Source organism: Takifugu rubripes, chromosome 15 (genome assembly GCF_901000725.2).
Source record: "Takifugu rubripes chromosome 15, fTakRub1.2, whole genome shotgun sequence".
Classification (NCBI taxonomy): Eukaryota; Metazoa; Chordata; class Actinopteri; order Tetraodontiformes; family Tetraodontidae; genus Takifugu; species Takifugu rubripes.
Genome location: NC_042299.1, coordinates 11,309,755 through 11,336,881, shown reverse-complemented (window position 1 = coordinate 11,336,881; position 27,127 = coordinate 11,309,755). Strand labels below are relative to the sequence as shown.

The following is a 27,127-nucleotide window of genomic DNA, read 5'->3' as shown; positions in this document are numbered from 1 at the left end:
GATTTCACCAGCAGGAATACATAGGGTTAACCAATAACAGGAAGTTTGCTGGAAAATGAATCTCAAAGAGTCTGTGACATTCTCAAATGCCCAAAGAACTGGCAGTATCTCAAGACCGCTGCAGTACAGAACCCAGGAAAGAACCCAGTGTTGGGTTGGGATGTTTATGGGTTCAAGAGTTCAGGCAGTCATGAATCCCAGAACGGGTCAAGGGCTGGTGTGCCCCCAGGCAAAGCACATCATTCCCATCACTCTGTGGAGGCAGCAAAGTGCTGCCCACTGTTCCTGAGCCTGGGTTGTGTGTTTGTTCACTACTGGTGTGCAAAGAATGGGTTACTATCACTAATTGTGTGTGTGTGTGTGTGTGTGTGTGTGTGTGTGTGTGCAAACATTTTGAATTCTACTGAATAGAAAAGTATGTGATCAGGTGAAACACTGCAGAGACCACGGTGCACCTTAAACCTGAAGTTCGTGAAGTGTAACGGGAGAAAGGCCTCCGGGTTAAGGCCCAACAGCACCACCTATTGGCGCAAAGAGAACTGCAGTTGGAACACCACCTGAACCAATCGGCACCGCTAGCAATATGATCAAAGAGATAGGACGGTCGAACTTCTTGACTGGTCCCAGGGGTTTTGATCACAAAGCAGCCTATTATACTATATAACCTTGCATTACTTCTGTACTGTACCGCTTGTATCATTTAACCTCAACCTAAAGATTACTAACTGTACCTACAGTATCGTTAAACCTAAATCTTTTGCTTCCCCGCCGCAGAATTTTGAATAACACCAGAAGGTATTTGCGTTGGATGAGAGATCCCATTTAGAGCAGCTTAAGCCTTTTGGGGACCAAAATAATCGATAGTTTATTGGTAACCTTTCGTCACGCTGAGTTAAACGAAGACGGAAATGCAGAGACGGGAATCATCCCGTACGAAACGCGACCTCTCTTCACCAAAGAAGGCGTTTAAAGAAGTATTATCGCTAAAGAGGATAAAAGCGAGTTAGATAAACGCACGATTGGTTGTTTATAACTAGCCGAATGAATATAACTCGAAAATAGATAAAGAACTGCAGTACATTTGAGATTCCTTATGGGGACATCTTGTGGTGAAATATCGGAACAGCACTTCCTGTGTCGCAGAGAACGCGCTAAAACAATTCCGGTTTGTGGGCAGCAGCAGCAGCAGCATGGCATCCGACAGCACTGTGGCTAACGTTAACGGAGGAGAGACCGGTTCCCTCAACGGGGAGCCGGTGGTGAAGCGGCCACGGGAGAGTGGCTCGCAGGTGTCTTCTCTCCGTGTCCCGAAAGAGCCGCAGAACAAAGTGACCGTTGTTCTCGGAGCGCAGTGGGGTGACGAGGGAAAAGGAAAAGTTGTGGACTTGCTCGCCATGGATGCAGATATCGTGTGCAGGTGTCAGGTACTGCATCTACGTTTTTAAAGTTTACAGATTTGCGTTTATGTTTAATTTGGCCTCCGTGTGCGTGCAACTCGTACAGCTCCTCCGTAAGTAGAATGCGTGACGTGACTTTGACGTCAACAACCTGGAAGGATTTCCCGGATGTGGAGCCTCTAACAGACGCTAGAATCAATCTGTCCCTTGGGGTTTGTTTGCTGCTAGATAAATGTTCTCTGACGGGGACAACGACCTTTAGTTACCAACAGGCGGCAACATTATGTAAGGCTTTAGCCTCCTGTTGCTACACAGCTGCCGGCTCCACCACAGCCATTCAGTGACATGTACCTAAAATGAGGTTTCTAAGCATTTAACTGTCCCACAGGAGAGGGACGGTGAGGCCCCTCTCTTGAACTGCTTGCTGAGGTTTTATTTAAGGGTCTGCCTTTGTTATTTGACCAGTGTTGCACGAAAAACTGCCTTGGAATGAGCTGAAGGTTTGTGTTGTGTGCAGGGGGGCAACAACGCAGGTCACACGGTGGTCGTGGACTCGGTGGAGTACGACTTCCACCTGCTGCCCAGTGGAGTGCTCAACAAGAAGGCCACCTCCTTCATTGGTACAAGACACCACCTGATTTAATATTTCAGAGTTTATTCCAGGCTTTGTTCCCGCCAAGAGCAGCATTGTCTTCCTGCCAAGTCCTGGAAGCAAAGGGGAACTAAACAATGAAACAGTGGCTCACGTGGTTCACAACGTCCACACACTAATAATATAAGGCAAATAGAGGAACTATTGATGCCTGTTACATTAGTAAGGTGGCATGTGAGTTCTAAATACAGATGGAAATAATTGTACTTTCCAGGGAATGGAGTGGTGATCCACCTGCCTGGTCTGTTTGAGGAAGCTGAAAAGAACCTTCAGAAAGGCAAAGGTAATGTTTCTGCTATAAAGACATGCATACCTGTATATGCATGTGTATATATGTACGCACATGTCCTAAAGTTCTACACATGAATATATGTAGACATAAATGTTGGATAATCTGGCACATTGATTGTAGGATTACAGGGATGGGAGGAAAGATTGAAGATTTCTGATCGTGCCCACATCGGCAAGTACATTTTCAACCATTTAATCTGAGGTTTACAGCATAAATGGTCCTGCTGACGGGCTCTTGTGTCCGTCTGTAGTCTTTAACTTCCATCAGGCTGTGGATGGCATCCAGGAGCAACAGCGACAACAACAAGAAGGGAAAAAGTAAATCCACTTTCATCTCTCTCCTTTAACTCTTCACTTTATAGTGGAGGATGTTAATGTGTATTATTATTGTTTTTATTTATTTATAGTCTGGGAACCACTAAAAAGGGTATTGGGCCTGCCTACTCCTCAAAAGCTGCCAGGAACGGTTTGCGTGTTTGTGATCTTGTTGGCGATATCACCGTTTTTGAGGACAAGTAAGTTAATTACTTTATTTTATTTAGTTGTATATATTTTTAATTTGTACATTATTCTAATGACCATTTAAAATTGAGTGGAATAAAATAGTATTTTATGTAAACTAATGCTTCAACATTCAGTACTATGCAATGTAAAGTATTGATTATATTTTAAAAAAAATAATGCCCCAAAAAAGCTCTATGCTCTATGAGTTGGGGTTATTCAGATAAGTTTAACATTCAAAACTTTAAATCATGACATTTTTCTGAAATTTTAATTGGTGGATAAAGTCAAAAAATATTGTCAGGTGATTCCTTTGAAGCTTCAGTAATCAAAGCTTATCAAATATTAAAATTCCCATATACACATCTTAGTTTAATTTCTTAACTTTACATATTTTCCAAGTATGAAATGTGTATTTTGGAAGCAGCAGACGTTTTAGTCTCTTACCACCAGGTGGCAGCACTTCAGTACTCCTTGATATATGAGGAGTGTCTTTATTCAGCATGATTTGTGTTTATGTTAATATAATGTATGTATTTACCTGCATGTGTGCGCTCTAATGAACAATCTCTGCTCTTCCTCCAGGTTCCGTTTGTTGGCAGAACATTTTCAGAGGATGTATCAGAATCTCAACATTAATATTGAAAATGAACTGGAGCAACTTAAAGTAAGAGAAACTGCAGTTAAAGTCCATATCCGTTATAAGGCTTCTGTTCATGAAGATTGTAAAGAGATTATCTCAAAATATAACCGACACTAATTTTCAGGGGTTTGCTGAGAGACTGCGCCCTCTGGTGACCGATGGGGTGTACTTCATGCATAAAGCTCTTAATGGTCCCAGTAAGAAAATTCTGGTGGAGGGTGCCAATGCTGCCTTGCTGGATATTGACTTTGGTGAGCACAGCTGTGCGTCATTAACAGGGATATGTTAACCTTTCTTTAACCGCTTCCTTCTCATTTCAGGCACTTATCCTTTTGTGACCTCCTCCAACTGCACTGTGGGCGGAGTGTGCACGGGCCTCGGCGTGCCTCCGTCGCATGTTGGCCGAGTATACGGCGTTGTTAAAGCGTATACCACCCGGGTGGGTGTTGGCGCTTTCCCTACAGAGCTGAATAACGTGAGTACAGATGTTTCTTTAAAGATATTGCTAATTAGGGGCAATTCTCATACTTTACTGTCATGCAATTGTTTTTGACTCCAGAAAGTCCACAGAATTGGTGAGAAAGCTGTTTTAATGCTGTGTGGTTGTGTTTTAGGAAACTGGGGATCTGCTTCAGTCCAGAGGGAGGGAGTTTGGAGTAACAACGGGCAGGAGGAGACGTTGTGGATGGCTGGATCTGATTTTGGTCAGATATGCTCACATGGTCAACGGCTTCTCGGCGTAAGCAACTATTCCTAAAACCTATTTTAATCCTACATTTCTAAACTGAAACTATATTTTCCATAAGAAACAATATGAATATAGAATTTAAAAAATACATTAGCTCCCCCTATGGTTGATGATCTGTTGAACAGAGTAACTCCTTCTTTCCAGGATCGCCCTGACAAAGCTGGACATTTTGGACACGCTGCCGGAGATCAAAGTGGGCGTGGCCTATAAGGTCAATGGAAAGCCTCTGCCGAGTTTCCCAGGTATGGTTGTCCCTCTGTTAAAATAACGGCCCTGGCCAAAAGCAAACACTTAATACCAGGGCTTGTTTTGGGATTTTGGACACACCATCAAAGTCTTTTCAGCAATCTGAAAAGTCATAACGGCATTTTCTCCTGGGTCTCATGACCCCGCTGATGACCTCGCCTGCATGGTCTGTTGCGAACTGCGCTTATACACCGTTTGTGTAGCCGTACAGAACACCTTTCATGATCACAAAGTCTGCGAGCTGCTCAGCATCCACAGAGAAGAAGAGATTCGGCGCCTTTGCTGCATTAGTGCTCGGACATTGTTCTATCTGCGGCCAGTTTGTGGAGGAATTCAAACAGCCACATACCTCTCAGGTCAGAGGTCAGACCTGCAACTGCTGGCAATGAGAAAAGAGCAGCAGAGGATGATGCAACTGCCACCTGCAGGGCAACATTGATTTCCCGCCTGTGGTTAAATGTATTTGTCCTTGATCCAGATGATTCATATCTGGCTCTTCTGCAGCAGACAGTATTTCATGGCAGGCGAGGTCACGCTAACGTGCTTTTGTCACAGCGAACATGGACGTTCTGACACGAGTTACGGTGGAGTACGAGACGCTGCCCGGCTGGTGCTGCAGCACCGAGGCCGTACGGAGCTTCGAGGAGCTGCCGCCTCAGGCCCAGAGCTACATCCGCTTCATCGAGGACTTCCTGCAAGTTCCAGGTGGGTTTTGAACGAGCAGACTGCAGTCCAGCCCAGCCGTCCGTGCTCTTGCTAAAGCTGCCACGCGTCTCCTGTCCTTTCTGATTTCAGTGAAGTGGGTTGGAGTCGGCAAGTCCAGAGAGAGCATGATCAAGCTGTTCTGATCCGCCTGTGGCGTTCCAGATCTTTGTTTGATTGAATTGAATGTACTTCACCAGCAAAGCTGTTTGGACAGGATGTTTCTGCTTCAGATTTACCTTCATTCCTCAGAGAGCTCGACTCCACCAGACACGGCCGCAGAAGAGATGTTTCAGTAGTGGGCGACTGTTGACACACACCAGATGGACAGGAAGAAATTATTAAAGGTTGGAACCTACTGCTGTCAGGCATGCACTTTTTAAGGAAATACTCAAAAAGTTCAGGTATAAAGAGAAGCTGTAGGGACGATAAGAGTCTATCTCTGATGTCATCAGGCCGTGCCTGGTGAGGTTGGTCAGCGATTTATCCATTCCATTTCGTTCCTTGTTTCTAAAACCTAATGTAATTGACTCTGACACGCTTTAAGTCGTTCCTCAGTCAGCAGTTTGTCTTTGTAGCGATTCCTTTGAAAGGACCTTTGTCACGCATCAGTTTTTTTAAAGCCGTCTGTATGCCCGGAGGCGTGTGTGTCGCCACAAATGGAGCTTCACTAGAGACGATTAAAACCAGACGATGTCAGTAACATCTGTTGAACAGTTAATACCGTAGGTATGAAAACCTGTGGTGAACGGCTTTACTACAGCTATAAAACGGTTGAGTCAACATTAGGCAGCATCGGTTTGGTGAGCTCACTTAATAATTGTAATTACTTACAAAAAAGTCCTGTTGTGTCAATAGTATCAAAGCTTCTTGATCATCTCGCTGATGCCAATAAAAGGAACTGTTGACTTTTACAATTCCTAGAGTTCCTGTTTTGTTTTTTATATAGAAAAAGACAAATCTGTATTTCAGCATCACCTTTGTGATACTGAAATTAGAAGAAAGCAAAATGTTCTCTCATGCAGCTTTTAGTGTGTCTCACCTTTTACTCTGGGTTGAGTTATTTGTCTTTCCTCATGATGTAAAAGCTCTTCAGGAATGGGAGCCATTAAATTAAAGTGTAAAGCAGATTCCTGCGGATCGATGTCGCCGCTGCAGCTGCTCAGATATTCCAGACTTTGTAATGTGCACATGCAGCGCTGCTTTCTGCTCTTCTACAGAATTAGACTCTTTTTATGGCCAATGATGCTGCTCTGCTCCTAAAACTTGATCTATGACTTTGACGTTTTCAGATTTAGTACCAGCCCACCTGGTGAAGAATATATCCCCTGATTAAATGCTGTAAATTACAACTCCTCCACTTGGCAGATTTTCTTACTTCATTAAAACAAACAATTTCTCTTATAATGTTGCTCTGATGCTTTTCTCTTATTGTCTCTGCTTTCACATCAAAAGTGCATCTTCTATTTTAAAAAAAAAAGAGTTGCTGATGTGAGTAAACCAATCAATTTCCAGTCTAAGAAGTCTGTATCATCAAAAATGGCAGAAAGTAGATGCAAGGGCTTAATTGAAAATAAAGTGCTCATAACAGCGGCGTGGTCCGGCCTCCTCACCCTTCAGTCTGCTCCCCGATACCTCCCTCTCCTTTGTTCTCCTCCACCTCCCTTTACTTAATTGTGAGCACATTTATCAGAAGGTCAATCAATTACTGCTTGTCCACCTCTCAGGTTGTGTTCCAGCATCTATCTTTGTTTTTTCCACCACTGGGACTTTGATGAACTGCTCTTTATATCCAACTACACACAAAATAGCAGGAAAGGACGCCGGCGGCCTAAAAAAAGTAAGCACACTTTCTGACATCTTTGCCTGTGCGAACAGAAGAGTCAGTAGTCAAGGTTGACAGAGAAGTTGATATTTTGAGTCAATCTGAGGTAGAGGTTCTGCAGCCTATGTCCTCCTTGAGAGGATGAGGCACTCCCTGACTCCCTCTCTGCTGGGATGGAGCCGGGCTGCTGCAGGTGAGCCCAGTTTCAGCTGAGAAGTGGGAGACGGCGGCTCTCTCAGATGGAATCGAAGACGCTAAATGTGTTTAACAGTTGATTCGGTGGGTGCATTACACACCGTAAATCACATTCAGTCGAACTGGAAGTAGAGATGGAGTGAGTGGTATTTATGGGAACAACATATCTCACCTTCCGTATTTTCCTCTACGTGTTGATATATACTCTCTATATTGTCTTTACTGGAATGCAGGCACATCAGCTACACATATGATTCACTACTTATGTAAAACCTTGTGTGGCTTTGTGTAACTGCAGATATTAAAAAGTAGGTTTAGATCTATAGTTGGGCTCTTACAGTCAGACACAAGTATCATCTTCTAACATTACCCATGGCTAGAGGGGTCGATAGAAACTACCTTCAAATGTTTGATCCGTCATTGTTCAATACCAGCGATGAGGAAGCTTCGGTCGCTTATACAGCCGGCAGATCGGAACCTTCAGTCGGACTCAGCAGCATCGCCCAACCACATCAGTTAGCTAATGGGGCTTCGGGAACTTTTTCCCACACTGCATTTCCCCTACCAACCCAACCCCCCACAAAGACGCCATCGTACTCTTCACAGTTAGAAAATGTAAAAACAGGCGGTGCAGAGCTCTTTTTCCTGACTGCTGGTGTCTCTTTATTATCCTGAGATCTGCTTGTGGTAACATCTGATGTTGAACTGCATTTCAATACATATTTTATGAGAAATTGGTGCATTTGGATTGGAAATATGGAATCTTTTTCTATCCTATATAGAAATATATTCCACAAACATGGATGGGGGGGGACGAGAGTTTCTAATTACGAGAGTAACTAATTTATGGCTTTGCATCCATTCCCAATGCCGCCAACTCAACTCTCCCCTGAATGACTGCCTCTGGACTGTGGGGGAAGCTGTGTGCCCCGGCAGAACAGACAAACTCCACACATTCGCACCCAGAACCTCGCTGCTGTGCTGCAACAGTGCTAACCCCTGCACCGCATCAGCATCATGACAATAGTTCCAGTAGCTGTGCGGCTTTAAACATCTGCCACTGAGGATTCACCAAACACACACATGTTATGGATCAGGTCATATAGTCCACTATAAATCTCACATTGATCCTTCAGCCGTATTGACAGCACACAAGCGCAGGACTGCAGCCACTCCCTGCTGGACCCAGACCTCCTCCTTCACACGTGCTCATCAACCCACTCCCTGTATAAATCCCTTTTGGTTGTTTTTCTGTCTTCTGTGAGCTCGGCACCATCCGCCCTCCTCACACACGCCGGTGCTCGGCCACACCTCCCGCCGGCAGCTGCCTGAACTCATGAAAAACACTCATCCTCTGGATCTCTACGAAACCAGCAGCCTGAGGTAAAGACAAATGGGCTGAACTGTGGGATTCGTCGTCAAACAGCCTCTGAGTGGTTATAAAGCTGGATCTGCACATTATGAAATGTGTGCAGCGGCAGCAGTGGTGACACTTATTGAACAGCACTTACAAGCTTGTGTGTAATGATGGGAATCTGGCCGGCAGCCTGAGGTAGGTGAACAAGCGTGCTGGGCGTGTTACTCTCGTGTCTTTTGTTTGCTTTTCCCCATCAGATGACGGACGAGCAGCTTGTTGTGGTCTTTAAAGTGTGAAATTATAGAAGATTAAATGTGATATTGTTGTATAAATGCATTCCAGCTGCAAGAGACGTGCAGGTTTCTGATGTTCAAACTATTTCTATATGCTGGAAATTCATCCCTCCCTGTCGCCTGAAGAAATGTAACACTCTTTTCCTTCTGTTGCTTAGTTAATTCATCAGGGGATGTGTTGACTTTTGATTAAAAAGAATTATATTATTCTTAATTTCATCTGCTGGTTGTCTGAACTGCAGCTGCTGAAATCTGGCGAGGAAAAAAAAGCAATTTCTTCAAGTTCTGGCTCACGGTCAAGTGATGCCGAGTCAGGAGGACAATTGGTCCAATTATTTAAAGAGTTTTCCTCTTACATTCATACCCACTGTTTTAGCAACGTAAGAAATAAACGGCATCAGAAGCAGAGCCTTGGCTCCATATCGGGAGCTAAAAGATCACTGTTTGTGATATTTGGAGGTAAGAGCACGACATAAGAACAAGCTCTGAAAAATTAAAACTGGTTTAAGCTTATTGCTGGCAGGATTTTGGCTGCTATCATGGGTGTCGACGTGTTCCCAGTCCACCCATTTTTTTTCCACAGCATCAGCAGCTCAGTTGCAGTTACACCTCACTGGTGACTGGTTCCATCCTTGTGTCTTTGCTCTAGTGCCCCCACCCTCAGACTGTGAAGGGGACGGCCTCCCTGGAGGTTACAGCTCCAGGGAATCCATCCTGCGGCCTGAGGCCAAGAGGGCCTGGAGGAAGCAGCGGCAGCACCACAGGTACAGCTTTAACAGTCACTTTTCACATGGGGTGTTGCGTTCACTGTCGGCAGTCTTGGCAGAGAGGAGTACACTGAACGCCTCGTGTGGCCAGCAGAGATCTACTCCGTGCACGCGCCCAGATGAAGTCACAAGCTGTGGTGGTGTTTTTGTGGTCGCTGATGTTTCAGTTGCAGCTGGGATTCACCCAACGGCGAGGCCGTCAGGGGGAGAGAGGAGCCTGCATTTGGACTGAGCGGAGGTGCAGCAATGCGCTGCTCCACCCTGCTCAGCATCCTCACCGGGGTGCTCCTGTACTTGGTGCTGGGGGCCGTGGTGTTCCGAACCCTGGAGGCCCCCCAGGAACAGAACAAGCACGTGCATCTGCAGAACATGCGCCAGGGATTCCTGCTGAATTTCACCTGCGTGGACCCAGACAACCTTCAGGGCTTCATAGAGGTAAAAACAATTATTTTGTTCTGAAGACAGCCTAAAAAAACATGAAAACAATGTGGAAACTGGTGGTTTAAGCTGTCTAATGTATGTAAATGCAAGGAGTCAGACTTTCTTTAAGACAAAAGAGCTCAGTCACAGTGGTGGACTCCAGTATAGGTTAAAACCAACTCCTCCAGGTTAAACTGGCTGTTGTTCCATCTGCAAGCTCCACAAATACAGCAATGTTGTTTTACCAGTTATCAGGCTGATAACCAGCAGGTTCAGCTGATCAGGATGGGTTTATTTATGGATTTGCTGCTATAAAAATACGATTAGATCTCATGATCAACATTAATAAACCAATGTAGGAGGGTTCCCTGAAAGACCAGTAACTGATAGCAAGGTTTCCAGGCAGCAAACATCGAGCAGGTGAATAAAAGTCTTCAGTCTCACAACTTGGATTACATTCCCATGACGTTTTTGGGGACTGTAAAATGGCTTTGAGGGGGCATGAGTGAGTTTTTGTAGTTTTGGTAATTGAACTGGTCAAAGACAAGCACATTTTACATTAATGCATTAAAATGAGCATTTATTCTATTGTTCTATTTCACATATGTTTTTGTTATTTTAAAATGCGTTACAACATAAATATGACACATAAAGTTAACCACGTTCCTGTTTGTGTTAAATTAAGAATTGTTTCATGATTTTTTGAAAGTTGAAGACAAATTCTTGTTCATTTGCAATGGCTATTGAGAAGAATGTAATTAGTCACGTTTCACGGGAAGAAGGAACTTCCGGCGAACGCTTTGATTTGAGGTGACTTCTGCATACATCGTCCCCCCATCGCGATCAATACAAACATACAACGTTAACAAATGTCTAAACGTCGAGAGGGACACAAATCAGATAACTGGATCAGGGAATTCGATTAGCTGCGCTGGCAGCGGCCCGATACACTCCAGCTGCTGGACGTCAGCAATTGCGCTGATGTTGTGTTCCACCCACCGCTGACACAGGGACAGGACGCACGCCAGGACGCACGCCAGGACGCACGTCTGGGACGCCGCAACGTCTCCAACGCGACCGGTCTACCCGCTCCACCCAGAACCAGCTCAGGAGGGGGCACTGATGGCTGTCCCTTTAAAAATAACTGATCAACTCTCGATCCCGTTTTTATTGTTACCACTCATGAATTGTTGGTTACGACTGAACTGGTCTCGACGGGCTCTTCTCAGGAAGTGGTGGAGGCCATCGGAGCAGGCGTGGATCCCAGCAGCAACTACACCTTTGTCAGCCAGTGGGATCTGGCCAGCGCCTTTTTTTTCTCAGGAACCATCATCACAACTATCGGTGAGTCCAAACCCGCGCGGGTTTTATTATTATTATATAATTATTATTATTGTGATTCTGTGTGTCCAGGTTTTGGAAACACATCCCCTAAGACAGAAGGGGGGCAGCTGTTCTGCATCTTCTATGCGCTGGTGGGAATCCCCATGTTTGGAATCTTGCTGGCTGGAGTGGGAGACCACCTGGGCACCGGGCTGAGGAAACTGGTGGCCAAAATAGAAACGCTCTTCCTGGTCAGAGTCCATGGAGAACATTTGCTTTCAGAGCTTCTCAAAGAGCTCATATGTACATTTATTTGTGCCTCGCTTTCCTGACAGAAATGGCGAGTGAGCCCAACCATCGTGCGGGTGATCTCGGCCCTCCTGTCCATCCTGCTGGGCTGCCTACTTTTCGTCGCAGTGCCGATCCTGGTTTTCCAAGAGGTGGAGAAGTGGACGCTCCTGGAGTCTGCCTATTTTGTAGTTATCACCCTGACCACAGTGGGGTTTGGAGACTACGTCGCAGGTATCGATCATCCATCATCTGTTCACCGCTGCTTTTTTGCTCGCCAGCAAGTCGCTGGAGTCCGTCCCAGAGGGAGACACACCTTGGACCGGACACGCAGCAGCCCCTCACACGCTCACACTCTGAAACAGATTTGTCAGCAATGGGATAAACGATACTGTAGTTGTGGGTAATCACCAGCTCCATCTCCTTTCACCATCAGTGCGAACATCACAGGTTTACATGGTGACGTTTCTCCAATAACTGGAGACCTTCACTTTAATGTCACAGAAATGCTGAGTCATCAAAGCTGAGCTGGTCGCTGCTGCACTCGTGACCACACAACGATACGTACAGAAAAGGTGCATGTGACTTTTGCTATCGGGACATTTTAGGCATATTTGGGTGGTTCCGACCCCACAACAGTCTTCTCTCCCATCTGAGGACTGACTGCAGTGAAGTAGGTTGCTTTAGCACGGGTATCTTTCATTTACCTCATGAATTATTTAAGACTTTAAGACAGTTTTTATATCATGAATGATTGATCCCCTTGTTTATTTACTTCACAGGAGAAAATAGTAAGCCGCTCTTTGTGTCTTCCCAAAAGGTTCTGGGAGGGATGGAAACGACCACTGGTATAAGCCTTTGGTCTGGTTCTGGATCTTGCTGGGTCTTGCCTACTTTGCATCGATTCTGACCATGATTGGCAACTGGCTTCGAGTTCTGTCGAAGAAAACCAGAGCCGAGGTGCTTCTTCTCTTTTGGATCATTTGACACATTTACCCTCCCCTTTCCCCTCATCTCTGGTTCTCTTCCCTCCTTCAGATGGAAGGCCTTCGAGCCCACGCCACTGACTGGACTCAGAACATCCAGAATATGTCTGTGGACCCTTTCAAACGACGTCGCCGGAGGCGCCACCACCGCCGCCCTCGCAGCCACGGTCCAAATGGTGACAAGGAGGGGAAAGAAGAACAGGGTCAGACTGAATCTGAGTCCTACTCCTCATACTCCTCCATCTCTAGCGAATCAGAGTCCGGATCAGAGACAGACTCCCAGACCACTCAGACAGACCAAGTGCCTGAGGAGAAAAGCACCGAGGCCCCAGACCCCCGGCTGTCTCAGCCGCTGGATTACTTTGGGGAGAACCTGGCTTTTATCGATGAGTCTTCAGATGCTCAGAGCGGTAAATTACGTTTAGATCCTCCGCAGAATACGACCCAACCAAACGCACGGCCTCATCAGCCAAGGAGGAGACGCCACAGACGAAACCACAAAAACGGTCGCTCCAACCACGATAAGAAGGAGATGAACGGAACCCCAACACCAGCTCCGCATCCACCACTTCCTTAAGAAACTGCTCTGCTTCAGGAACCTGACCTGGGAGCCATTTTTGTGCGCACGTGTGCAGCTGGAAGACACATGTTGCAGGAGCCTTGGCCACCTGTGGTTTTGCATTTATGCTGTTAGCATGCCAGTGAGTTTGCCTCAGTCAAGCACGATCAAATGTTAGTGCACGTGTATGTGTGTTTGTGCGCGCACAATAATTCTGAGGGAGATGCTGCCGCCTACTGGCAAAATGATGAAACGCAGAAATACACCAACGCCACCATCGGGCCTTCCACCGCTCCACAAAGTGTAAGACAGACCAAGAATGCTGCATTATTTTTATACATTCAGTTGACGGGAGATGTGTCTGTTCTGCAGTTCTACTTTTTTGTTATACCATTTATGCAAACATAACTCCAGCTACTGTACTGCAAACATGAAATAAAGATTTCTAAAAAGGAAAATGGCAGCATGGCTTTTGAGTATTATCACAACATGATGGCTGTGATCTTTATTGCAAAATATAAATATTGAATTTATTGCATTATGGCCAGCAGGCCGTCAACATTTGGGTGACCTGTACTGTCACTGGTTGTGGAAAAAAAAAAGAATAACTGGAATTTATTAAACTCGTGCAGACCAAGTCAGCCATTGGATCGGCGCCATTACAGGGCTGTTGGTGGTCAAAGGCCCAGAACAAAGATGGATCAATGCAGTTTTTAAGGGAAGAGCAAGAAGACATTTTTGTGCTTACACTAGTGAGGGGTGAGTCCATGACAGCAGTCTGGCTGGTGGTCGTGGTTAATGTGTCTCCAACACTCTCCAGAACTAAACTGATTTCCTTATGAAAAAGGTCAGCACAGCCGCAGCCTCACGTCTGTCCCTTTGTTGTCCGTTCACAATCTAAAATCAAAGCTATGAGGGGATTCAATTTGGTCCAAATAGCAAGGCCGACTCACGCCTTGAGGTATTTTCGGCAAATCTGTCACCAAAGCATATCTATATCATAATTAGACTGAGAGGTCAAAGGTCAATGGGGTGTCACATCTTGTCATTTATGCAGATGAGGCCAGAGTCGTTTCCAGAGGCGATGATTTTGGTTGGCAAAGGTCACTGTAATCCCACGAGTTGCGCAAAATACAACTCTATCTCTAAATATGAACACATTTACTCATCTTTGGTTTTCCTTATGAAGATTATTTATTCTACTTGAGTGTGTGCGGCTGATGCTGCAATGCCTTTTGCGGACAGGCTTGGTAGAGACAAGATGGAGAGTTTCTGCAGGACTTCAGTAACTCATTAAAGAAAAGGAGAATGAAGTGCCCTTGAAATGGTCAAGGTGGCACTTTGAGTGTGTGCGTTTCACTGCTCAGTTGATCCGTGTAATAGATACGGTGCTGGAAACCCGATCTCACCGCACCTATTTGAAAATGGCTCTGAGGACAAACGTGCAGCAGCGAACGGTGGCACTTGTTTTGTGTTATTATATTTCATTTAACCAAATGCTGTCATAACACCAACAAAAATGATACAACAGCCGCCATTTTGATAAATGACCAACAGATGGCACACTGACATATTTCCTTCACCGTGACAGCCCAAGACTCGACCTAAACGACCATTTCGCTACATCCAAGGTCTTGCGTTGTGCTGACCTTGCATTTTAATAATAATTTATTGATTCACTTTTACATTTTCATCCGTCTTTCCTAGCTGCTGTATTTGGCTTAACAATAAGCAGAGGGGAGGGAATTGTTGGTATCCCTTTTAATCATGCGCCGGTTTCCTGTAGAATTAAAAGGCACCATTGTGGGATTAAAATCAGGAAGTCAGCAGGCAGAGATGATGTGCTGTGGCAGTGGGTGACCTTTTACTGGAGGACAAACGGACCGTACGTCATCAGCCCAAATGGTGCAGTTCCAGACGCTCCCGCTAGGGGGAGATACGGGGACAAAGCGGACGTGTTCGGTTTCGCTATTATGGTCTACACACTAGACTTCTGACCTGGAGGGGGGAAAAAAATCCAGTCTCATTTCATACCCAGATATGCCATTCCTGCAATGCTGATTCTGCAGTATTAGCGTGGCAACAATTTTAGCTGATGTGATCAAAAAAAAAAAAAAAAATCTCGTCTCCAGAAAAAAAAAAAACCCTCCAACGAACATCACAAGCCGGCTGATGGATGAAGTGATGTCAGATGGAATCATAAAACCAAGCATTCTACAGAGGGACGATGCCCTTTAATTTAAATCCAAGGGTAAATGCATTCATGTGGCTAATGCTCTCATTTAATCTGATTGAGACTCGTCAGAAACGCATACTGGGGCAGGTACCGTCTCATTTTGTCCCTGGAGGGGGTCCAGTGCAGCTAGACTCATAACTGGATCTGTTGGATCTTAAATTAAAACTCCAGGAAAGTTATTTCGATCTAATGTAATCTTAGCAAAGTAGTAAAACCAATTCAAATATGGTAGATAATAGGAGAAATTGTAACAGGCTCAACATAGGCAGACTATTTAACCGTGTTTATAACTCAGCCGTGTTTTTTTATATTTGTGGCATTCTGGCTGCCACCTGTCCAGGGTGAAGACCTGTAGTTATAAGGGGACCCCAGGGTTTTCCCAGCTGTCATTCACGCCTCTAATCCTCCCCAGCACGGTGAGCTAAATGACGGACAGTTGCCATCAAACCTCCCGGCGCTTTGAAGCGGACTCTGGACCGAATGTGGCCGCTTTTGCCTTCCCTGTACCGGAATGATGCTGCAGACTCTGCACCACCCCGCAGAATTGCAGTGTCTGCGGCACAGACTCGGTGACCTTGCTTCAAGGTCGCAGTGACACTGCCGTCAGTGTTTCCTCTCGTGCGCGCGCCTGTCCCGAGCCCCCGAGTCCGCGGCGCACACGTGACCTCGCAGAGGCGCATCTACGCGCTGCCGTCCGGATTTGCGTATAAATATATATAAATATATATATATTGCAACAATTAGGCTGAGGCCGACTGGTAATATTAGCATCTCTGGGGGGAATTCTTCTATACTGCAACCGTTTCCAGACGGCTGTTGGTTTTTCTGTAATGTTACAATTGCTTCCCCTTCTGCGCCAGCCCGGCTGACATTCCCAGAAGCCCCTGACGAAAATAACTTTGTCCACTACATTGAGGAGAACAATCGTACACCATCGATCCGCGAAGCGTGTAGGAAAATGCAGTGATGACCGGCCCGCTGGTGTCGGGATTTTCCTCCTGATTGTTTGATTTTCATTGATTTGCTTCTCTCCCTTGGCTCATGTCCAAATAATGAAGTGGCTGGAGTGTCACAAGACCGACGGCATGATTATAGTTTCCATGGCATATCCATGGTACATCAACTGCTGGTTCTATCTACAAGTCTCCGAAACCTCACAATAATAAAGAAAAAGCAGCTTGGGGAGTTTTTTCCTATATTTCTAAATATTTTCTGGTTTATATATATATATATATATATATATATCCCATTTGTCCCACGGGGACCCAGCAAATGAGAACAGAAACTTCGCATCGTTGCTTGTTCCCGTTGGGAATTTCGTGAGTTCCCATTTTAGAAAGCCTCGGATTTTGGGGGCCGCAGCTGACACCTGAACTCAACACTTTTTAAGGAGTCGTTCTGAAACCGATGCACCTGGACTTAAATTGGGATTTACGCAGACTGGGTCATGGTTTCTGCTCACGAGTTGCAAGCCCTTTATTGTAATGCCGATGACGCTGGCGGAGGATGCGTACAGACGTAACGGAAGACGCAAATTTAGCTTTAGGGAGGAGAAAAGACACGGGATAGAAGTACGTCAGAGGCCTGCGTCGCTTCACTGAAGCTGCCAGGCAAAAGCGGAAGTCAGTTCCCTCGTCGTGCCGAAATAAAGGCACGCTCAACAATAATAGCTTTTACAGTACGATACAAACAAAACACGGCATATAAAACTCTTTTCTACGACGATACTGTTTGTTAAACCTCAGTTCCTGACTGGAAAAGGTATTCGTGCTTTTTCCCCCGATCCTACTGTGAGTTATTGTGAAACTCCCCCAAGCGGAAGTCACCGTTGTCTTGCCGCTAGCTTGACGGTGACGTCCTACTACAACCTCGTCTGTGGCAGCAGAAGAGGAGAATTAAGTGTCCAACACCAGCCTGGCGGAACCGGACAGACGGAAAGGACGGTGTGCTGCCGGTTGTTGCTCCCGCCTCATCATTAAGCCACGAAGAGATGCGCCATGAGAACCCTTCTGAAGCTCGAACGGTGTCCTTAGAACCCCTTTCTCTCCCCCCCCTCGACTGCGGACTTGCCAGCTGGGAAAACTTACCTGATTTCAGATTTTAAAAAAGACAACCGTATGATGCGTTTACGTGCCCCGGTAAGTAGCTTCTCTTGTGTCCGCGTCGCGCACATCTGAGGGTTTACCCTGCTACTGACCACTCTTCCCACCAAGGAGATGTAGTTAGCAGCCCCGGTAGGCTGACGCGCACGCACCACTGGCACGGCTGGGTTGATATCGAGGGAAGCAGACACAAGCTGAGATGTGTATTCTTCAACTTGTCTAATAATTGGCAGTAAGCGGGTTCGGACCGGACCGCGCGGCGCGTCACGCACGCACAACAGCTGTGATACCATTCTTTTGATGCGACTTCTGCAAAGCCAGACTCTTCTACAGCTGTCACGACCGGCGTGTGTCTTCCTCTTTCCACGCTAACACACTGAACCGCGCCGGACCTGCAGCTTCCCAGCCCGGGATTGAGGTCACTGATCTCAACGCGTAATCCAGCGCGGCAATTAACCTTTCACCGGTTCGAGATCAGTAAGCAAGGTCACCCTCGGTGCCGGCGGCGCGTCTCCACGGTGCGCCGCCTTATAAACCGACTTTAATGCACAGCACACTCGCTGCAGTGCACAGAAGTGTCCCGGAGCACTTATCCCGAGATCCCGAGCGAATTCCCTCTCAAGGCGGCTTGCAAAAAGACCACAGGAGCACACTTCACTGCTCACTTGCATACCCAATGAGCTGATAGGAGAGGAAAAGAATGGAACAAAACAAGTTCATGCCAGCTTTTTCTTGGTTGTTTTATGAATATTCCCCTTTTCACCATAAAGGACAAACTTGTTTTTGATATAAAATTTGTTTTGATTCATTCATTTTTACTTTCCGAGTCAACCCACACTGCGTCCCCCGTTATGTTTAACCTGTCTAATTATTGACAGAGTTGTCACCAAACTTTGGCTCCTGACTTTGAATGGGAGACAAGGTGTCGGCTTCACTTTGTCCGTCCTTCAAGCTTTAGTGTGACTGTGACCTTTGGAGTGTGTCACGCAGGAATAGGGGGAGGGTACACGAATGGTGAACAGGAATCCTCATGGATACCGCTGTGCAGTGTGTGTTTCAGTGAGGAATCCTCGTTGTTAATAATGGAAATCACCCAGTGACGGATGACAATGTGAGGTTTTTTTTTCCCTCCTTGCATTGCAGGTGTCCTGAGAATCGTGCAATTCTACGGAAAGCAATAGCACCTCAGCCGCCCACGTCCAGCAGGAGTCACAAACACATAATCCTCAAACCCAGCAGCAGGTAATCTCTCAGCACCTCACTCCTTCCCCTGGATCAATAGCACGCTGTACCTCCTGGTTGTTTGGCAAGCGTTCCCTGACAGTTCATTTTTTATGCACCCTGTGATGGACTTTGGGCCTGGAATGTTAAGAAATGGGAGAACCATGTGCAGGCGCTGGATTCTGGTTTCACATCCCAGATTCTGGTGTTATTCCATGACAGTGCTGCTCCCGTGAGAGGCCACGCTGTTGCCATAACTAAAGTTGTGCTGTCAGGGACAAAAACATAAACAAAGGAATTTCTTGGAGTAAATGGGAAACAGTGGAAACACACTTTGGAATAAAGACCTACAGATTCATTCCTCCCTTTTCCATAACTGAATTTTAGCCCGTAGTGTAAAGTTGACACGTGACACGATCTTTTATTTAACGTATATAAACAATCACACAATACCATCCGAGGTCATTGTTGAATATACGCGTATTAAATGTATTTACCCCTTATTTTGTACCTGCGGTTAGAGAGAATCCCTGTAGCCCGGCCCATCTCCAACGCACCGAAACACATGCTAACAGTGGGCTGGCTGTCTGCTAACCAACAATTCTTCAATCCGTGTACCTTGACATTACCCCACGTCGAGACTTAACGTACCCTTGTACTCGCGGTTATCAGGTAAGATGCAGCCTAGTGACAAAAATAACCCTCGACCCCCAGGAGGAGAGCGCTCACTTACTTAGGATTAACGCTAGCATGCTAACACGCATAGCTCCGGATAGCAGTTTTACGGATGGAAGCTAATGCTAATGCTAGTCAAAACATGCTTCTAATGGAGCTCAGAAGTGTTGACAGTGGGTGTTTATCGATAAGGACGCATTGAATATCCGCGCCTGTTGACCCAAATACTATTTGTCCGCTTTAATCAATCTGTTAACGCTGTTATTAAGGCGATGATTTGTCGAAGCTAAGGATGTACTGGCCAACGGTGCACATGTACGACTGGTAATGTTAAACAGCGTGCATGGCTGTAAACGTGCCCACAGCTTTCCTGGTTAATTATCGTTGCCAGTTTATCAGCCTTTATATTGCTGCCGGATCATTCCACTGAGATTGTAAAGTCTACTACACCTCAGCTAAACTTTGGTCCGGATTCACTCTGGCCCCAGTAGTGCAGCTACAATCATGCTCCCAGGGGTCAAAGTCCAAAGAAAGTGTGTGTGGACGGACTGTCAGCTACTGTACAACTGTGTTGACTGTTGCTCCAAAGATGACCGAGATAAAGCTGACATAAGGAGCAAGTTTTATGTTAGTTGTCAGATTTTAAAAGAGTGTGAAAATCTGTGTAAAATCTTTGTTTACGCTTGTTTAGAATTAGTTTTCTATGGTTGGAAAGCCCATCAGGAAATGGAATGGTAAATTAATAGTGGCGGGAATCGAGCTGATAACAAGCAATGCATGTTAAGTATTCCAACACTTGAATTTGACTGGACTGGATGCAACTGGGTGAAACAGGTGCTATATAGAGCTGAAATCTCTCCATAATGAGCATTAACCCCACCAGTCTGCATGGGTTCTTCTCTCTTAGAGTGATTATGAATTTAAAATGAGAACAAAGTAATTGGGGGGAGTTTTCTAACGTCTCCAGTGATGAGTTCAGGGACAGATTTAGGGACGATTGAAAGGAGAGACCTGCTGCTCTGACAGTGTAATTGACTGTGAACAAATTATCCTTGTTAACAGTACACTGACTGGGTCTCCTTTTAGGGCTGTGATTACAGGACCTGTGCACCGATGGTACACTGGATGAATTATTACCCCAACTTGAGCACAGAACTATGCTTTAGACAAATATTCTTCACCCAGATGTTTGTTGGTACTTGAATGCAGCGGCCCTCGTGGTGTAAATGCCCATCTGATACGACTGCATCACATGTCACAGAGGTCAGCTTGTGTTTAGGCTAATAATGGTTGAATGCCTCCTATGATTGACATTAAAAGCCCCCACACTTGGCATTAAAAGTTACTTCAAGGACACGTGTGTTCCCCCTCTGAAGGAATTAAATCTCGTCTTTTAATAGTTGTGTTTGACCCTTTAATACAGCTTTAGGCACCTTGTTGAATTAATCCTTGGTATTCATAAACAGTTAGATTGTTTGTTCCTGAAGTGAACGCCAGGCGGGCAGGTCGCTGCAGCGCTCTCGCCGCCAGACTTGAGCATGAATTATGTGTCTGAAGAGGCGAGCATGGCCGCTGCTCATGAGCAAGGCGACCTTCATCCAGTCACCTTGGCTATTTTAATGTCTATAAATGTCACAGACAAAGGCCCGACGCCGTGCTGATGATTCCTTGACTGCGTATTTTCATCTAAGCGAGCCTCTGGATGGAAGAATCCTGTCCCTGAATTGGTGTTTTGCTGGATTTAAAAGATTAAAAAAGGAAATAATGGAACGACGCGGCACTAAGTGCTACTTAGCGGAGAAAACGAGACGAGAGGAAACAATTAGACGGCGGTAGCGCCGCTTCACGCCGCCGGTGCTGCGGCTGCACAAACAAATCCAGATCGTTCGATGGATGTTTGCTGGAATCTTTGAGTCGCTGGTTTTGGAGTCAAAGGTCACTACAGCCGCGTACAACACAGATTTCAAATAGTTTGGAGGGGATTTCAGCCAGAATCTGTGATTCACAGGTTATTACTAAAGCCACACCCAATACTAATAAAAAAAAAAAAAAAGAAATCAGTCCAGACCATTTCAGGGAACAACTTGACCACAAAGCCCGCCGCAGCCGTGTTTTTCTGAATCACGGCTTCATTTTCGCAGTAATGCAACAGCGCATGGAGCCAAGAACGCCGCGTCCCGCCTCACTGAACAGCTTTTGCGTCTTTGATATTCACCACAGGTTTGCAGCGTTTGTCCACATCAGCGTACCTGCATCACTTAGAGGCTTGTCGGAGGCAGAAAGCTGCCGCTGCCCGTGATGGGGCCAGACTGGCATCATAACCTTTTCCTGATTCTTTTGAATAGATAATTATGAAAATCTTTGCCCTTTTTCCAGCTGAAGGTGGTTCTATTGACTCTGACATTTCTTTGTTGTCCCCCCCCCCCCCCCCCAGCTATCATGTCTTCCAGGGAGCGCCGGTCAGACGTCTACATAAAGGCAGAGCCCAGCAGTCCCGAAGGAGGCGGGGGAGGTCGAACCAGCCCCGGCGGGGCCTCTTCAGATTCCTCTCAGAGCGGGGGACCCCGAGGAGACGGCGTTAAACGCTACTCCCCGCCACTCTACACGCCAGCCCTGCGCTGCCACTTCAAAGACGAAGGCGGCGACGGGGCGGAAGAAAGCTCCGCTGGAAATGGAGCGGGCCGCTGCAAGTACGCGCTGAGCACGCTGCCCAAGCGGCTGTGTCTGGTGTGCGGGGACGTGGCGTCGGGCTACCACTACGGCGTAGCTTCGTGCGAGGCCTGCAAAGCGTTCTTTAAGAGAACCATCCAAGGTGAGTTCTGATCACATCCTCGGGAAACCTTCAAAAGCATCAAATGCTGGGGAGCCTTTAGAGCCTTGACGCGGTCTCTTCCTCCCCTCAGGTAACATTGAATACAGCTGTCCAGCGTCGAATGAGTGTGAGATCACCAAGAGGCGCAGAAAGGCTTGCCAGGCATGCCGCTTCACCAAATGCCTCAAAGTTGGCATGCTGAAAGAGGGTGAGCACCCAGAACCTTCCTGTTGGTGTTTCAGACAAAGCTTCTGTTTGTTTCCTGTTGCCCCGTCATAATTTCTTCCTCTTTTAAAGGGGTCCGTCTGGACAGAGTCAGGGGTGGACGGCAGAAGTACAAAAGACGCCCCGAAGTGGAGAATGCTACGTATCAGAGCGCTCCCCTACAGCTGACAAAGGAGGCTGAAAAAGGTGGGATTGACATTCTCGTCTCTTCATTTTAATTTAGATTTTTTTTTTTTATAAATCTCTCCAGCAGGGTGGTGGCTAACGAGAATTAATTTGTGCAAATGAGATGGAAAGCTTTCCCGTAAGCAAGCTTATTTTTATGAAAGGTCACTCCATCAGAGAGGCAACTGTTTTTAACTGTGTGATACACTGAAGGTAGAATCAACGTGCACTTTTGGTGGTCTGGAACATCAGAGGACGGTTGAACCGCGTCCACATCCTGAAATGTCCCTGATACACTCTGATCTTAGAACATTCGCTCTCGTCAAGTGTGATCATATTCACCGTTGGAGGCTCGGTCGGGTGTCACAGTGAAAACACGCCAGCTTCTGCTCGATTTGTGTGGCGTTTGGGACTAATTGAAATTCTAATTTCCTGTGAAGAGGCACAAATACACATTGCAACAGTTGCACAACTCTGCATCTCCTCAGCAGTTCCGCCATTTAAACACCACATCCGTGCTAATGTGGAAACCTTTAGATCAGCAGGCCGCTCTCTGGATATCAGGTGTCTGTGCAGGTTTTAGAGAAACCTTCGGCCGGAGGTTGAATTTGTATTAATAACCTGTTATTTTCTGTCTTTTCCGCTTCAGGTTCCTCCAACATCATCGTGTCCCACCTCCTGGTGGCAGAGCCGGAGAAGTTGTTCGCCATGCCTGATCCGCTGCAGCCTGACACGGCCCAGCGCACGCTCACCACCCTTTGTGACCTGGCAGATCGCGAGCTGGTGGTCATCATCGGCTGGGCCAAACACATTCCTGGTCAGAGAATATGCTTTGATTAAATTGCTCTGCACTGTAAATAGTTGGTCTTTTGAGAAGAGCTGAAGATCTTAAGTGTTTAACAAGCTGAAGTTGGGTCACCAGCTGCCCACAGCACGCAGCCTATTATTTGGCTACTGCAGAGGCACGGGACCTATTGCCAGTTTGGCAGAACTCCACTGCATGTAAAATTCTCCGTGTGTGTGTGTGTGTGTGTGTGTGTGCATGTCCCCGCAGGCTTCCTGTCGCTGTCTCTCGCTGACCAGATGTCAGTTCTGCAGTCAGTGTGGCTGGAGGTGCTGGTGCTGGGCGTGGCGTACCGCTCAATCGGCTGCGAGGACGAGGTGGTGTTCGCCGAGGACTTCGTCCTGGACGAGGAAATGTCTCGTGTCGCCGGACTGACGGAGCTGAACGCGGCGATCAGTCAACTCGCTCGCCGGTTCCGTGCGCTGAACGTGGACCGGGAGGAGTTTGTTATGCTAAAAGCCATCTCGCTCACCAACTCAGGTATCATTTATGCTCACAGATTTGTTTCTGTCTGTCTCACGTTTTGGTAAAACCGGCTTTAAAGGTAACATTAAACTCCCGAACTCGCAATAAGAATCAACGTCCAAAGTCCTCCGATGCTTTATTCTCATGCATGTATAGGTTTTATACATACCGGCTGCTTTACCGTTCACAGCCGTCATGCTGACGCCTCAGAAATCTTCACTGGAGCTTACTGTCAACAGCAGATAATCTGGCACCTCCCGCTTTTAATTACAGACTCCATGTTTGTTTTGTAATCAGAGGCGGTCAAATTTGTGTTTGTGACAACTGAGCGAGTATTTACCGGGCCCCTCCCCCACCCTGTACCTGACCACGTGCCTCCTGCTGTTCCGTCAGACTCTGTTTACATCGAGGACATGGAGGCCGTGCAGAAGCTGCGGGACCTCCTCCACCAGGCCCTGCTGGAGTTGGAATGTCAGCGGCGCCCCGACGACCCCCAGCGGGCAGGACGCCTCCTCTTAACGTTACCTCTGCTCAGACAGACTGCAGGCCGCGCCCTGACCACCTTCTACAGCATCAAGACCCGCGGCGGCGTACCCATGCACAAACTCTTCCTGGAGATGCTGGAAGCCATGATGGACTCTCCCTAGAAACGAGGAAGAACGCAACGGAGACCTCATTTGGAGGGCGTGCGGGGGAAAATGATTTTATAGAAGAATACATAACGAGGACAGTGACTCTTTACTCCTCGGGTACACGAAGCGATGGGAACGAAAACTTTGCAGTGGTGAGAACTGGTTATTCAGATGCAACCGTTTAAACTGCAGAGGATGCTGGGAAACGCTGTCGGGAGAGGAACATCAAGGCGTTAACCTGAAGTTGCATAACCACTGAAAGAGAGTCTCGGTACCCCACAACAGACTTTGAAATGAAATAAACATAAACAATGGAACATGTAACTCCTGAAAGCCATAGTAACTGACCTGGTGAAAGGCTTGATGGTCCATTATAGGGTCAGCCTGATGTAATTACTATAGATCTGCCTGTTATTATGGGCTACTTCATAGGGTTAATTCATTGCAATATGTGAAAAAGCAATATGACTCAATTATGGTTCGTTGTGTTTATAATGGATATGGAGGTAAGCTTAGTCGTATGGGAGCATTTCTCTTCTACTCGTATACACAAATTTAGATTTTTATGATTTTAGCTGCTGCAAAAAAATCCTTTGGAGTTGGGAACCATCGGTGGTCATTTTAAAAGGCGAAGTTGATAAAAAAAAAAGTATCAAAACTGGCTTCTGCAGGAGCAACCGTGTTGCTCCTGCAGTCTAGCCCAGTACTGGGAGCAGGAAAGAACACACAAAACCAGTGTGGGGGAAAAAAAGAACTAGAAAAAAAAGCCTCCTGATCTGCTTTTTAAAAAAAAAATATATGGTCTTTTAGCGCTAACCACTGTTTTTGAACTGAGCAGCTGCGCTGTCTACAAGTACCGGTCCGGTTTCTTCAGTGAGCTGGCTAATCCTCAACACTAACCTGAAGCGATGTGTGATCAGTTTGCCTTTTTTTTGTTTGTTTGTTTTGTTTGTTTATTTGCAGCGAGGAATGCTGCTTAAAAGATGTTCTGGAGAACTTTAACTTGAAATCACCGAGCTTCAAGCGCCGGGAGACGCAGCACATATGGCGTCTGCGTGTGTGAGAGTACCGCCCATTGTTCAGGGTCATACAGGCACAACTGCCCACGGATCAGAACCTTCACATGCAATGCAAGGTTAGAGCGTCTGATGCCAAAACCACCCGTGTAAATATGTTAGCGGCCGGAGTGCCATTTACCTGTTAGCCATGTACAGTTCCATTTAATTAAATAGAAACTTGCAATTTACAGTGGAAGATGATAAAGCCAGCAAATGTGATTTAAGAAAAATCCCCCTTCGGAAACGTGTTTGTGCAGTTTTCAGTGTTCTGATGTTTGTAATGACTTGAAGCTTTTTTCTAACTTTATTTCCGGGATGTAAGGATATTTACATTGTGACGCGGTTCAGTCTCCCAAGTTTTCCTTACAGGATTTGATGAATACTGTTTGTTTTTTTTAGTCGTCAGCGGTGTGTTTGAAGCTGATGTGGTCGAACAGCAGCCGCAGAGGGCTACCTCAGGAGGCAGGTGGCCATTTAAAATTGACCTTTTCACGATGGTGGGGTTAATTGCATGACAGCATTCACACCGACGGAAGCATTTTCCCCACTTTTTTGGGTTTCTTCTCAGAGTATACAGCTAAATAATCATGGTTTATGAAACCAGGTACAGTCGAATTTCACAGGCGTAACGGTGCTGAAGATCTGTGGTGGCTGTCATACTCGCAGGACTCTGTCAAGTTTTTTTTGTCAGTGTTTTGTAACCTTCTCTTTCATTAAATCAAGTTTCTGAAAGCAAAACCGCCATTAACCCCGAGTTGTGTGCTGGGATTTAGATTTTTCATTAGCACCCATTTGTATTTTCGATACGTTTGGTTGGGCTGACTGTGAGGTTTAAGTGTCACTGTTAAAAATTAAACAGCTATTTGTAGTTGTATAAAATATGTGCGCTTTAATAGACACGAGCAATACAATAAATTCCCAAACCTCACACATTTCCTTGTATAGCCACAGTGTACATGTAACATTGCCAGTTATAATAAAGAATAGCAACTAAACATATTATTTAGAAGTTCAGATCAATGTTTGTATTTTGAAAGACTATTTAAATGATTAAATTCTATTTTTTACTCAATTTAATGTTTGTTGACACTGCTTTGTTTTTTTGTGTGATTATTGGCAGTGATTTTCTGTGTGTAGGCTGTTTTTTTTGTTGTTTGATTAAAAGTTTTGATGTCCTTGTCTGAACATGTCCACATAAAAATCACTGTGAAAAAAGTGAGATCTTCCACTGTCTGTGTCCAGAAGGTGTGGAATAATGTAGGTGCTTTGTGCTGAGTAATAAATGGACACACCACCACCAAAAGTCATGTTCTCATCTCTTCCGCTGTCACTGGTGTGTGTGTGTGTGTGTCTCTAAATGGTGATGTGTTGAAGGCTGAAAACTGAGGCTGAGGTCTAAAAGGCTCCTGCAAATCATATCGAACAGTCTTCTGCACCTCTGCTAGCTCCTGTACTGATCTAAGATATGCAACTCTGTCAAAAACAGCCTCAAAGTTAGA

The 27,127-nt window shown here is 46.0% G+C and overlaps 3 protein-coding genes across 6 annotated transcripts; all 3 read left to right on the top strand.

The window, feature by feature from the left end:
• The first annotated feature begins 1,128 nt into the window (after positions 1 to 1,128).
• Positions 1,129 to 6,103, top strand: adssl (adenylosuccinate synthase, like). The gene is made up of 13 exons (XM_003971065.3): positions 1,129 to 1,424; positions 1,915 to 2,017; positions 2,264 to 2,332; positions 2,462 to 2,512; positions 2,592 to 2,658; positions 2,748 to 2,855; positions 3,427 to 3,508; positions 3,609 to 3,735; positions 3,805 to 3,959; positions 4,099 to 4,223; positions 4,377 to 4,474; positions 5,034 to 5,183; positions 5,274 to 6,103. The coding sequence occupies exons 1-13, from the start codon at positions 1,191 to 1,193 to the stop codon at positions 5,324 to 5,326; spliced, it is 1,422 nt and encodes a 473-aa protein (XP_003971114.2). The 5' UTR covers positions 1,129 to 1,190; the 3' UTR covers positions 5,327 to 6,103.
• Positions 6,104 to 8,473: 2,370 nt separating this feature from the next.
• On the top strand, positions 8,474 to 13,651 carry kcnk4b (potassium channel, subfamily K, member 4b). 2 transcript variants are annotated; one of them, XM_029849035.1, is made up of 8 exons: positions 8,474 to 8,752; positions 9,500 to 9,614; positions 9,785 to 10,052; positions 11,267 to 11,381; positions 11,451 to 11,611; positions 11,696 to 11,882; positions 12,469 to 12,608; positions 12,687 to 13,651. In XM_029849035.1, the coding sequence occupies exons 3-8, from the start codon at positions 9,864 to 9,866 to the stop codon at positions 13,209 to 13,211; spliced, it is 1,317 nt and encodes a 438-aa protein (XP_029704895.1). In that variant the 5' UTR covers positions 8,474 to 8,752; positions 9,500 to 9,614; positions 9,785 to 9,863; the 3' UTR covers positions 13,212 to 13,651. The 2 variants fall into 2 exon arrangements, with proteins under 2 accessions (XP_029704895.1, XP_029704896.1); XM_029849036.1 differs by having other exon boundaries at positions 8,501 to 8,583.
• Positions 13,652 to 17,265: 3,614 nt separating this feature from the next.
• On the top strand, positions 17,266 to 26,924 carry esrra (estrogen-related receptor alpha). Of its 3 annotated transcripts, none has more exons than XM_003971063.3 (8): positions 17,266 to 17,567; positions 18,675 to 18,773; positions 21,862 to 22,239; positions 22,331 to 22,447; positions 22,537 to 22,650; positions 23,279 to 23,446; positions 23,684 to 23,953; positions 24,332 to 26,924. In XM_003971063.3, exons 3-8 carry the CDS (start codon positions 21,867 to 21,869, stop codon positions 24,583 to 24,585), a joined length of 1,296 nt encoding a protein of 431 aa, XP_003971112.1. In that variant the 5' UTR covers positions 17,266 to 17,567; positions 18,675 to 18,773; positions 21,862 to 21,866; the 3' UTR covers positions 24,586 to 26,924. The 3 variants fall into 3 exon arrangements, with proteins under 3 accessions (XP_003971112.1, XP_029704065.1, XP_029704066.1); XM_029848205.1 differs by lacking the exon at positions 17,266 to 17,567 and adding an exon at positions 18,446 to 18,590; XM_029848206.1 differs by lacking the exons at positions 17,266 to 17,567; positions 18,675 to 18,773 and adding an exon at positions 19,290 to 19,424 and having other exon boundaries at positions 24,332 to 26,923.
• The last annotated feature ends 203 nt before the right edge of the window (positions 26,925 to 27,127 follow it).